General features: G+C 40.9%; 1 protein-coding gene across 11 annotated transcripts in view; it reads left to right on the top strand.

Annotated features, from left to right (window-relative positions):
• The window catches only part of LOC102537036 (rab5 GDP/GTP exchange factor), a 94786-nt gene that overhangs the window by 35645 nt on the left and 45452 nt on the right, over positions 1-13689 (top strand). For 10 of the 11 annotated variants that reach the window (XM_072943046.1, XM_072943049.1, XM_072943051.1 and 7 more), the window contains 4 exons: positions 3616-3697; positions 4599-4731; positions 5982-6073; positions 10358-10614. In XM_072943046.1, coding sequence (XP_072799147.1) covers positions 3616-3697; positions 4599-4731; positions 5982-6073; positions 10358-10614 — 564 coding nt within the window. Of the gene's footprint in view, positions 1-3615; positions 3698-4598; positions 4732-5981; positions 6074-10357; positions 10615-11463; positions 13665-13689 lie in introns of those variants that run through there. The other variant, XM_072943055.1, reaches the window with a different exon arrangement.

Here is a 13689-nt window from a genome sequence, read left to right on the forward strand (position 1 = left end):
ATCATGGAGATCCAGTTTCTAAAGATGAAATACACAAAAAATAAAACTAAGGAAATAATCAAATAAAGATTTTTAAAACTGGAGGTAGAAAAAAACTTCAGCCAGACAATTAGGAAAGTATACAGAGAACTTCTCAGCATTAATATTCAAAGGGATACACCCGCTTGTCAAACTTTTATACCACAAAGGAAAAATTTTTTAGGAAAAAAAAGTTGCTTTACACAGGCATTAAAGAAAAGATGATCCCAGGCAATGGTTAGAGAATACTTAAGGAGAAGGGTTCATTTACACTGCTACACTGTATTTTTTCTTTGAAAACTATGAAAAAACCTTTTGGAATTTTGTAAAACCTGAAAGAATTTACCAACACAAACCTACTATTATATCATTTAGCTCCTTTGGCAAGAACTTTGATGGATCTGAGATTTACTCAACTTGCAAGTTAACAAGTTAGCCCGCCGTAGTTTCATGGATAATGGTGGAAGACACATCTCCTGGGTCAAGGGGGGAATAAAAGTCCATTTTATTATAGCAACAGCAGTAGCCAGAGTCTGTCAGTATTTACACCAGTTCCCTGAGTATCAGTTCCCACAGGGCAGTGCAAAGGTCAAATAGCGCCTGCATGTGCAGTGAGTTTCATTAGAGAAGAGAATCTTTTATAGGGCCGTGAACTTGCCTGACCTTTGCCCCAGTGAGAAATGTTATTATACTGGGCAGTATTATACTGGACAGTGAAATCTACGCTTCTTACTTGAGGGAGGCTCTGCCTGCCTTCCAAGCCTGTCCACTATACTCCTGTCCTTAAAAAGAGTGCAGAACAGAGGCAGGCAGTGTCTCTCCCCACAAGGTGTGTAGAAATATGAGAGACCTATGTAGAATTGTCCCCTGGCCTCTTTACAGTATTACAAAGGGAGGAACAATAATAAATGGCCACTTTCATTCCTTCTTTCATTCAGCTAGTGTTGAGCACTGGCCCTGTGCCTGGCTCTGAGGATGTGGTCGTGAACAGTACCCTCACTGAGCTGACATTTTAGTGGAGGAGATGGACAATAAAATAATTTATAATACGACAGTATTAAGTCCTGCAGAGAACCTGAAGCAGGATGAGAGGGCAGAGTGGCAGGGGAGTCATTTCACTGTATAAAATAAACACTACTGAAGTGTAAATCTGTGCAGTATAAACAGAAACATAAAAAGGAGGTTTCTGAATTGTAACAATCACAGTGATTGTGTGCAGCAGGGGTGGGGGAGGAATAGGTAAACCATCACCACCTGTAAAACAGGCCATTTAGGCCTTTAAAAGGTCCCAGTTTCTGGTTAGAAGTGAGTACTAGTAATTACAGGAATGAAGTTTGTTCTGAGTGTTAAGATTTGGTGCAAATGAAAGGTAGTCATGTCTTACCTACCTAAATAGATATAAATAGTAGATAATCCAGAAAGTATGTAAGCTAAAAGAATAGCAAGTAAAATTAGAGCATCATAAAGGAAAATTAAAATACCATAGTTAAAATGTTAAGTAAAGTACCCATATTAAAAGTAAAGTTAGATTTATAGATTTAATAGTAAAAGAAAATTTCATCTCATAAACTCCATGATGATAATCTGTCTTTTGTTTATTTAAACCCAGTCAGCTTATTGGAATGATTTGAGATTTACAAAATGAGTTAAGGTAAGAATAAGAGAACAAGGGAGTAATTTGATGATATTTAGAATTTATAAACAAGTTCTTATGGGCGTGTTCTTTAAATAGCTGCTGCTTATGGTTTTCTACGTGAAAATCGGCATAATCTTGTAAATATTTCTCTGAAGGAGTATTTTCAGTGGACCTAAACTTGTTCAGTCCATGGATATATTTGTCTGGTGATCTAATTTAGTGCAGAGATGAACCTTAGAGAATTTACAATATAAATTTCTTTGCTCAATTTGTAGATTAAGGTTAGACAGGAAACCAAAACTTGAAGTCTCATTAGGAATTGCCACTAGAGAAAGCCATGTATTTGCCGTACCAGGCATGCTCATCTGTAGAGACCCGTCCTGCCTCCCCACAGAGGCCGCGGCAGGGTATGGCGGGCGGGATCCAGACCTCTCTCGTAGAGGAGCTCTGGATGTACTTGTGTTTACACCACAGAACATGAAGAAGACAACCTTTCTCATAAGCATAACTGGACTGAGAATAATTTCAGAGTTAGGGGAGCAGGAAGAGCACATGCAGATGATCAGAACAGTAGGTAACCTGGCAGGGTAGGTGGGGAGTCGGATGGGCCATGTGGGCTGAGTATACTCTTGAGCATCCAGCTGATAGATGACCATTGGAGGGTTGAGGCACAGTGTGACCAGATCATGATCTAAGATGGTCAGTTGAAAAGTGAGAAGGATCAAAGGTGGGGAGAGCAGCTGAACTCCAGGTGAGAGGTAGTGAGGACCCAAACCAGCGAAGGATCGATGGGAGAGACGCTGTGAAGGTAGATAGGCAAAGTCTGGTCACTGTCCCTCACCCCCAGGCTTCTTTCCTGAATTAGCCAGAGTGCCAGGCTCTGCGACCTTCACTGGGGTTTTATTAGCCCAGGTCATTGGCCTATGCAGAGGTGGTCTGTGGGAAATAGTCCTGTGGAATTTGTCTTGGGCCAAATTCATGCCCTTCTACAGTGACATCTTTGTAAGAACGCTTGGGAGAAATGCCTGATTTTGCTGTTAAATTTCACCTGAAAAATTAGTTTGCTTTTACATTTTGGACACTCAGTTATGTGACTTGTTTTCATCTTAGTGATGATTGCTAGAAAGTTTAGAGAGAAATTTATAGGCTGAATTTTTACTGACTTGCAGATTTTTGTGTTATCTTTCCTGACTCTAATTTCTGTTTCTGTTTCTCTCCATGTTCTATTTTGCTTTTCTTTTTTATCATTTTCTAGTTTGTTGTGCTAAACCATGTTTTTCTTTCATATAGATTTCAAGTAGTCTTTGGAAGAAAGAGGAATAAATACATGTGTTATACCTATAAAATCAGTAAAACCAAATAAAAATGATAGTGCCCAATATTGGAGCGGTTGTGGAGAAATAAGCACACCTATGTGGCTAATGACCGTACATTGGAGTTTCTGAGGATTGTATCTAGCAGCAGATACTTAGAGCTATAAAGTTGTTCATACTTATTAAATTGTTAATGCCACTTTTGAAAATGAGTCACAAAGGAATAACCCAAAAGAAACATTCTTCACACAGTTGTTTATAGCTGCATAAATAGTGAAAAAGGGAAGAAACCCAAACACACAGTGGTAAAGGTTGGTTAAATAAATCCATTAATATATTGGAATATGATAAAGCCATCAAAAATGGTTAAGTAGATTAGAGAAATCTAAATGTACGTAAACATATAAATTATCAAAATATGCATTATACCCATGTAGAAATATGTATAAACAGTGAGAGGAAAGGAGAGGTCATGAGATGTTGTAAATAATATTAACTGACAAGCTTTTCTCCCCTGCAGCATTTATATAATTTTAAGTACTTTGGGGATTAGTTCAAGGAGTGGACTTTGGAAACTTTGTAAGATTTAGAGCTTTTCTCATGATCTTTCTTCAGCTACTAAGCAGCCTCTTTGTCCCTTTGTTTCAGGACTTAAGCATTGAGGAACAGTCAGAGTGTACTCAGGATTTTTACCAGAATGTGGCTGAAAGAATGCAGACTCGCGGAAAAGGTAATACTTTGTGAGCCAGCCTATGAGAGACTGCTGGCAGTTGCACAGGGCCCGGCAGCCGAGTCTCTTAGTAGTTTCTCTTTCGCTAAAGGTGTGGGTGGTTTGCCCATTCTGTCCTAACCTGCTCCACTGCCATTCTGGTAGCTGGGTTACACTTAGCAGTGCCTTTGAATACCACCATGCATATCATTCCAAGATAATCAAGCCATTGGATAATTCACTGAGCAATGTTTAATAACCTCATTAGGAGTAGGGACAGAGTCAGTTAAAACCCCTTGGGAGGCTTCTAAATGAAATCCCCATGTTGGAATTACCATCTTGGTGAGTCGCTGTTCATGGTCATGTATTCCTCACGTGAGTTGGGGCAGGAAAAAAAAAAAACTGAGAACCACTGGCAGTGCTTTAGATTTTTAGGGATTCTCCTTGATTTTGACTTCCACTGATGTGGATTTTGGAATATACTGACGTGCATGTATATCAGAGAAATTTGCCCATATGTTTACCTCAGAGAAATCTCTAAGGTTTTAGAGTAAACCTCCAAAAAATGAAAGGGTGAATCTTGCCAGCATTTATCAGTCATGAGAATTTCAGGTCTTGGGAATTTTCTAATGTAGTAATAGAGAATGGCCTGTGCTGAGGTCTTCCCGCTTGGTACGGTGTATACCTGTTAGGTCCTGCTAGACAGCTTAAGTTAGAAGTGAGAATTCTGTAAAGGACAGCCCCAAAAGCTGAGGTAATTTTTAAAGGGTATTTCTTTAATGTAGCACCTTATACTATGTTTCTGGATATGTTTAATATATTTCTAGTAAATTAGTTTTCTGCTATGTAGAAGGTACTGTGAAAACATACTCTTAATTTTAAGTGTCCATCCTTCATCCAAATGTCCATTTGGCTATTTCAGTGCCTCCAGAGAGAGTTGAGAAGATAATGGATCAGATTGAAAAGTACATCATGACTCGTCTCTACAAATATGTGTTCTGTCCAGAAACTACTGATGATGAGAAGAAAGACCTCGCTATTCAAAAGAGGATCAGGTAGTTGATTGTACTGCTTTGCCTTGTCTGTTTACTACCTCCTGTTGGAAGAACACATTGTGGGAAAACAGGGCCCTCGAGTTTCAAACCTTGAGAGCAAGTAACTGGTATAAGGTACCTGCCATCCTTAGCATCCAAGCTTAATTGTGGTGTCAGAAAGAAAAGGAATATGGTAAATTGACAGGAGAAAAGGGCTCAAGCCACCATCTTGAATCCAGGCAGCTTTAGATAAAACCATGTCTGATATTTGAGATTGTTAAAATCTCCCAAATTTCCAAAGAACAGGAGGACATTTCATTATTTTCTCATTTTGTTGTATTGTCTTGTCAGGCTGGAAGCTGTGAATATCCGTATCATGGCAGTGAGTGTCATTTTTCCTCATTCCCACCAGGGTTGCTCATTATTCAGCCATCTCTCCAAGCACATCTTTCCACTAGCACTGGGTTGATAATTCACAGAGCACCCACTCTTCCATGGCCAGTAGAGTGAGCCCCAGTGCTCTGCATTCCAAAGGCAGCAAAGCACTTGGGAAAGTAGCCATCTAAATGTGGGAACAGGGCCAAAACTGAGCACGATGAGGTGTTTCTGGAGGAGAGGGGCCTAGGAATCGCAAATGGGGTTCCCAGACCGTGGGGCTGGTACTTGGTAGCTCTGTCCTTGATGGTGCCTCACCAAAAGTGAGGAGTTGATATTGGGAAATGGAAGACAGAAGCAGAAGTGACTAGTGGGCTTGGACTAGGGTGTAGAGTAGGAGCATTAGTCAAGCAGGTGGTGAGAGCCAGCAGCAGAATCTCTGGAATGAAGTTACCATGTGACCTGGAACCTCAGAGACTCAGGCTGAGGTGACACATGCCTGTTGACCTCTTACTCAGGCACTGAGGTGCCTCAGAAATTGAAGGCAGAGTCTAAAGGAACATTAAGGGTGGTGGACAGCAAGGACAGGGAGCAGCAGATTCTCCTCAAATCCTCATTCTCAAATATTGAGGGCTTTTTAATCGTATGTTCTTGTTTCATCTGGTAAAATTGTCTTCTGCTTTTCTTGTGATAAGTGCAGAAGAGAAGTCTGATTTTAGGATTCTAGTTACTTCGGCACATGAGCTGAGCTCCTGATGTGTTTGGGGGCGACGTGCTTCAGCCGAGGATGGCTGGTTGGTCAGCAGTGTCCCATCTTTCCCCCCAGGAGATGACAAGAGAAATGATGGCAATCCATCCTTGGAACTCTTTTTTACTGTCTCTCTCTCTCTCGGTAGAGCCCTGCGCTGGGTTACACCCCAGATGCTTTGTGTCCCTGTTAATGAAGAAATTCCAGAAGTATCTGATATGGTGGTGAAAGCAATCACAGGTCAGTGAAACTGAGCGCTTTTATATTTGGATGTTTTTGCCTTGAAGTTAGCATTTTCCTTTATAAATCTATACATATTTCAGTGAGCAAAAAGTATTTCTAAAATGCAGACTGCCAAAGATACACTGGAATGTGGTAGAAGTGATTTAGGAGTGTTAGTTCTATGAATTTGAAGCATCCGATTAGTAGGTAAATCACTTTCCCCCTTCATTTTCAATGACCAAGTTCTCTTATTTCTTGGGCATTGAACTAAAGTCAAATATAGCTAGGGTAAATTTTTAAAACTCAGTTGAATTTATATATTCAAACTAATTTTGGAGGGAGGGAATTGGGGAGGTAATGTCGTCCCCAATTAAGAATTATATATTACAGTGATGCCTCTGATTGATTGTTAATCAGAGACGTGCTTTGAATTATTTTTCTGGTTTGTTCAAGAAATAAATGAAGTGCCCTAAATTGATGTAGCTCTGACACTCTGGATAGATCCAGGCATCTAATAAGGTTCCTGTTCCTTATTCATAGGAGTAATCCAACAAAAGTGCAACACAAAAGTTAAAAAAAAAATGGAGGAGACATCCAACTTTGGCCAACTTCTCCTTAATTAGGAGAGGAGTTGGAAAGACTTGCTGATTTAAAGATTGTTAATGAACTTCTGCAGGGAAGGGAAGTGGGTCAGCTGATGTTAGCACTGTCAAAGGCACGCCATTGAGTAGGCTCCTTTGGTTATAAGAACCAGATGCACTCAAGTTACAGGAGGAAATGGAGTTTGCTTAAGATGCTATCAGGGTTGGAAGGGAGGAGGACTGTCACAGAAACCTAGCTCCAAGTTAAGGGACTGAGTCGTCTGCTGGTTAATGTGATTCTTCTGCTTTCTGGGTTTCTCCTTCTCTTTGTACGTTTTTGCATTCGTCTCCTGTTATAGAATTAATTATTTTCTGTAATCCCCCTTGTAGAGTCTAATTAGCGTCGCTAAATACTGTCATGCTTGTGTTCAGTGCTCTTCTGCTGGGCTATCATGGGTCCCATGAATTGATTCCTTTGGGTCAAGGCCCACTCCCACGCCTACGTTTTGCTCAGGGAACATCTGTAAGAGATTGAAGGTAAAATCTAGACGTGGACCTTGTACTCACATTTTCCCCGAGACTCTTAACTAGAAAGTTCAAGACCGACTGGTTTATGTTTAAAGTACTGCATAGGAATTTATGTTGAGGACTCTTTTCTGAAAAGCTGCAGGACAGACCTAGTAAAACCAGAAACTGCAAGTTCCAGACCGTTGTTTACTTAAAAATAGAAATAAGAAAGAGGATTTCAGTACATCAGCAGTTTATTAATAGAACTGAGGGTAGAACTTTTCTCTCCAGGCATGTAAGATGGAGTTTCAGGAGCTCTTTCGATAGGAAAAATTCAGCCATAAAATTTTAAAAGCCTTCTTACTTTTTTTCATTTTAGCCCCTCATCTTCCCAATCCAAGTGCAGGCATATTCTGCCCCTAAGGACCAAAGTTTTTGTGATTATTTTCTTCCTAATCTAAACTTGTCAGCCTTAGTGCAGGAGAAGTTGGAAAGGACAGTCTATAACAATAGTCTTAAATATTGGAGATAATCAGCTTAATTTCTCCAAATCACCTTATGTGCTACTGATCAGAACTGTCAGCTTTGTTTATAAATACAGCTCTGTTTATAAATAAATGAATTGAGGCATTTTCCCTTTTACTTGCCATCTGTCTTATAGTGGGTAGACCCCATGGATGCTACTTAAAACGTCCTGCAGTGCACAGGACAGTCCCCTAAAGCAGAGAATTATATAGCCCAAAATGTCAATAGTGCCCAGTTTGATTGACCTAGAAGAACAGCCTACTTTGTTTTCAAAACCCCATTAAAGATAAGTCCAAGACATCTGCTGAGATAGAATACACATACTCCACCCTGTTTTTCCTACTGATTATGAGTAAAAGCTCTGGAGAGACGCAAAGCAGTATCTGAGGACTCTGAAAAGTAACTAACAGCAGGCAGATTGGGAAGGGAAGTCATTGCTAGAGGAACACCCAATGCAGCGGGGTTTCTTGTTTTGTTTGCTTTTCCCTCCTATGTCTCCTAGTTTGAACTTGAGGGCAGTGCAAATCATGGAACTACACATCAGGTTGGGGGGTCCAAAAGGGCCAAAACCAAAAAGAAACTTCTTTCAGGCTAAAGGATGCTCAGGAAGGGTGGGGTTCACTACAAGATGAAGAATAGGGGGAAAAATCCCTTGGGTTTTGTTTTGTTTTTCCCTTTATTCTCCTTTCTTTTACTTCTGTTCTCTTCCTTTTCACACTCCTGTTCATACCCCTTGGCCGTGGCAGCAGCTGCACATGCATCCAGATGAAAAGTACAGTTAAAAAAATGATAATCATAGTCTTTAAAAAATTAAAATAAAAAATAAAGTACTGGCATGCCTAGGAGATACTGTGGCTTCAATTCCAGACCACCACAATAAAGCAAGTAACACAATAAAGCAAGTCAGAGAAATTTTTTGATTTCCCAGTGTATATAAAAGTTACATTTATGCTATACTGTACTCTTTTCAGTGTGCAATAGTGTATGTCTAAAAACACAATGTATGTACCATAATTTTAAAATTGCTTTAAAATGCCAAAGCAATTATAGCAGTAAGGTCAAAGTTCACCAATCACTATAGCAAATATAATAGTGATGAAAAAGTTTGAAATATTGCAAGAATTACCAAAATGTGACACAGAGATATAAAATGTGCAAATACTGTTGGAAAAATAGTGCCAATATATTGACTTGCTCGATGCAGGGTTGCCACAAACCTCTAATTTGTAAAAAAAAATAGAATATCTGTGAAACTCAATAAAATGATGTGTGCATATAATTCACCTTTTATTCACTTTCAAACTTAAATAATAAAGATTAATGAGAAAATGGTTAACTGTCCAAAATAGAGAATGAAACAATAATAAAAAGTAGAAGACTAAAAAGGGTGAAAAATGGTTAAAAAATACATAAATTCCTTCAAATCTTTTTGATGATTAGTTCTTTTTAAATAGAAAAATAAACAGACTGAGACATAATAACCATAATTACAACCCAGAATTAAAAGGTTAAAGAAACTAAACAATACAATAAGCAAAAATTAAATGTTATACAATAGATAAGTAGGGGGACTAAAAGTATTAGTAAGTTAAAATAAGGCCAGTGTTACTGCCCCGCACACATTGGGGTCTGGTGGTCCTGTGAGGGTTTCCCCAGGTAGCTGACCTCAGGGATGAGAACTCAGAGCAGAAAGAACGCTGTGGCGTGTTCCACCATCCCACCTAAATCTGAAACTTTTATTCTTGCTAGTGGCAAGAAACTGCTGTCAAATGAAGCTGCCTCAGCTATTTTTGTCCATGATGTTCCAGACTGAAGCAGAAACATACATCCAGAGGCACACCCCACCTCCCCTTGTGTTGTCCTGACAGTGCTGAGTTTGTGCCTAACTGTTCCTCATTGTCTCTCCTAGTCTTTGTAACAAAGAATGTGCATTTATACGAGCCCACCGGGTGGACTTGGTGATAGTTAAGGGCAGGGAAATAAATTTTTTCTGAGAGAAATAAAATATAGTTTATGAGATGAAATGTGTACCCTTGTTCATCCGCTCTGTTAACCAGCAGGTTGTAAGTTTCATAAAGGTGTTGTAGATATTCGTATCTAGTAGAGATTTACGTGCCCTCAGGACTGGCCACTGTGGACCTCCATGTGATGGATTTCGGCAGCCTGTATTTTGCTATCCAATACAAAGATGGCTTTTGTATAGTAGCCACACTTCTAAAAAGCTGTATGCAAATTGAGGCTTTCTGAACTGAGTTTGATAATGTATTAAGAGGAACAGAAGCAGTAAAAAGGCTGCTTGTTTCTCCCTGGAGCTTTTAAGCAGTTTACCATCAGAATCAGAAGAATGGGCTTTAGAGTCAGATAGACTTGGTTTCAAATCCCCCTCTCCGGTCACTTGCTGTTGTACAATCTCAGGCAAATCATTGAACTTCTCTGAACCTTAGTCCCCTTAAAAATAGTAGTATACATTGCATGATCTGAAGATGGAAAGAAAGATGCTTGGGAGCGTACTGTGCAGTGCCTGGCTCAGGGTCATGTGTTTTGGCAGTCTAAGTTTTTCGTGCACTAAGTTAACGGAGAAGGGGTTAGCAGGGGTACCTCTGTGACGTAGTAGATAAAAGTGATTATCCTAATGCCTCTTTTATGTAATGATATTCTCACTGGGAGCAACGTCTTCTCTCCTTTATAGATATCATTGAAATGGACTCAAAGCGGGTGCCTCGGGATAAGTTGGCCTGCATCACCAAATGCAGCAAGCACATCTTCAATGCCATCAAGATCACCAAGAATGAGCCAGCTTCAGCCGATGACTTCTTACCCACTCTCATCTACATCGTTTTGAAGGGCAACCCCCCACGCCTTCAGTCCAACATCCAGTACATTACCCGCTTCTGCAACCCAAGCCGACTGATGACTGGAGAGGATGGCTACTATTTCACCAACCTAGTGAGTATTTGGTTTATTGGTTGTACGGAGAAGAACCAGGAAGGTGTAGGTATTTTAAGGATGTGACAGCTCACTCACAGGCCTGTGACATGATACTGCTCCTGAGCTGCGGGGTCATTGTAGCTGAGGATGCTTCTCGGTGTCACAGAGCACGTGTGACCAGGCCACACACACACCCCACCTCCCAGGCCGTGACCACTGTGGTGCTCATACAGGAAATGTGATGGCCACGTTGAGGGGGCTCTGCTGCTGTTGGCCGTCACTCCCCTGGGCCCTGTGTATAAGAGCCACTCGCTTAGTCGGGTTGACTCAACTATGAATAAGTCAGCTCTTGGATTGATTCCTATATTAAAAGACTTAAGAGGTATTTTTTGTTTTATTTCTACAAGTTACCTCTTAAAAATGAATACTGAGATATTTTAAGAAAGTGTCAGTTTAGAGGATGTGAAATGATTTTCAACTATTTTTCGTTGCAGTGCTAATTGGTTCTAGGCAAGACAGTAGTAAATGTATGTACGTGTAAGTTATAAGGCCAAATACTTCCTTTTACTGACCACTGAACTTCTTGTTTGCTTTAGACTAGATTGATTTTCAAGCCAATGAATTTGAGCCTCGAGACACCTTATGTGCTTTGTTTCCTGTGCTGGAAATTGTATAGGGGATAGGGAGGGAGGGAAGGCCAGGCCACTTAAGGAAGCATTTCTGCTAAATTGTCTACAAAGATGGGTACTTGAATCTAACGCTCCAGAAATTTGTTGTGATTTATATTTACATCTTAAATATAAATTCACTCTTGTACCTAATTTTGTGATTTTTTTTTCCCTTTTCCTTTAAATGCGTTCACCAAAGTGTATAAGCTTCCAGTCCCTCAAAACCTGTTCCTGCCCCACTTGCTCGTCACCCTCGGCCACTGCATTCAGCTGCTCATCACTGCAGTGCCAGCATCGGGGGATGTGATTTGCAGGTGGAGGGACGTGGAGTGCTTTTTCAGGATGGTGCTTGCTCCATTGTTTGCAGTGTTTTTCATCCTTCCAGACACTTGGTTGTTTAAACTATACTCCACAAAAACATTTAAGTGGCTGAAGTATTCATATTTCTTAACATAAGTGAGACATGCACTTGACTGCTGACAAAGGGTATTTTGGATTCAGTTCTTTATCCAGAGAGTCCCAGGCAGTCTGAAATCCCTGAGAGGTGTGGGGAGGGGGCCGTGGCTGGTGGTCGGAGAAATGAAGCAGGAGGTGGTTAAGGGTGGCGCTCGTTGCCGACAGTGGAGGCTGCAGGCTCACCTGCCCTCAGCTGCTTCCCAGTCCCTTGACTGACAGCCTAAACTAGCCTGCACCGTCTTTCTTCATCTTCTTCTTGCCTGACTCAGAGTCTGGCTTCTACTCCCCCTGCTCCAATGAAAGTGCTCTGGCATAAGGAAAGGATCTGCATTGCCAAATCTCATGGGAACTCTCAGTCTTGCTGCTTTAACACTCCTCGTGACTCCTTTCTTCTAGAACTTCTCATGTCCCTTGGCTTTCACAATTCCACTTCTCCTTCCTTGTCTCTTTGAGGCCTCATGTCCTCTGCTTCCTCTTGAACATGTTATTCCCTGGGGTTCTGTCCGCTGCGCATCTCTCTCCCTAGGGTGTCTCTTCCGGTCATAGCTCTGCTGGTCACCTGTACAGCGATGGCCTTCAGGCTTGTGTCACCTGGTTCCGACCTCACACTGAGCTCCACTTCCAGTTATATATCGTGCCTCAAATGTACTTTGTTCAAAACTAAAACTGCTTTCCCATCAGATATTTTTTCTTTCCCGACGTACACTCTCTCCATTAGTGAAAGTACCGTGTATCCATCCCCCTAAGCCAGGAGCGTGGGCACCGTCTAGGATGCCTCCTCTCTCCAGGTGACAGGCTGCAGCAATTCCACACATGGGCTGAGCTGTGGGGAAGGGCCAGACAGCATGCTGTCAGCATTGAGTCTGTTGTAATAGACTGGCTAAATATTCTTTAAGGAGATGATTCACTTTTTTTATGAATAATAAGGTAGGAGCCTGTGAATGAGTTTCTCAGAAGAAATTCTGAGAGCTGTCCTATTTTCTCCTGTTTCTAGCTCATGTTTTTCTTATGAAAATAGCTTTTAAAAAAAGAATGTGAAAATGGTATGTACTTCTTGTAGAAAAATGTCATTAATATAAGGAAGTATAACTAACCTGTCTGTGTCACTGAGCATTTGCCCCAGCATTTCTATACTAATAATTGCTACCATTTATTCATTGCTTACCAAAGACCTCTGAGCTAAGTGTGTTACGTGTGTTATGTTGTTTAATTCTCAGAATAAATCTGGGTGGTATGACCCCCCTTTTACAGATGTGGAAACCTCAGAGAGCTTAGGTAACTTTCCAAGAGTAACACCACTCGGCTGTCAAGTGACAGAGGTGACAGTTCACTCAGGCTGTCTGATTTCAAAGCTTGTTCTGGTAACCGTTTGATGTTAAAATCTCTCTCTGAGGACCAGAGGTCAGTGTGCCACACCAGTACCGGGGGACTTGCTCAGCGGCTGGCCATGCACTGGGGGGTGCTGTCAGCTGGCATGACCTCAGAAGGGGAAGGGCTTTTAGGGGGCGTGCCCCCCAGATGCTTGGCCCTGGAGCCCCAGCCACACTGCAGGGACGCATAGAGCCTCTGACTTCAAGGACTCACACGGGAAGCACTGTAATAGCCACTGTGGAACAAGTACTGAAAGTGCCTCTTCATATATCTCACTCCGTACAGGACCCTAGGACCTCTGAACACCCAAGGAGAGGACTGAATTTCTGACAGTCAGACTCAGTGAAGTTGGCAATTAGATTTAACTTTTTTGTTTAAGGAAGAAATGTGTTATTTCAGATTGGAGTATAGAAGAAACAACATGACTGGCTGTGAGTTGATAACTTTTGAAGCTGAAGTCAGTGGAGATTCATGAGATTATTTTGTCTACTTTTGATTCTGTTTTAAATTTCCATAATGAAAGGATTTTGGCAGTCTATTTGAATATTAGTAGCTTTCCTCATACAACTATAATAAATAACGTTCTCTTCTTTTTATA

The sequence above is a fragment of the Vicugna pacos genome, chromosome 18, assembly GCF_048564905.1.
Source record: "Vicugna pacos chromosome 18, VicPac4, whole genome shotgun sequence".
Classification (NCBI taxonomy): Eukaryota; Metazoa; Chordata; class Mammalia; order Artiodactyla; family Camelidae; genus Vicugna; species Vicugna pacos.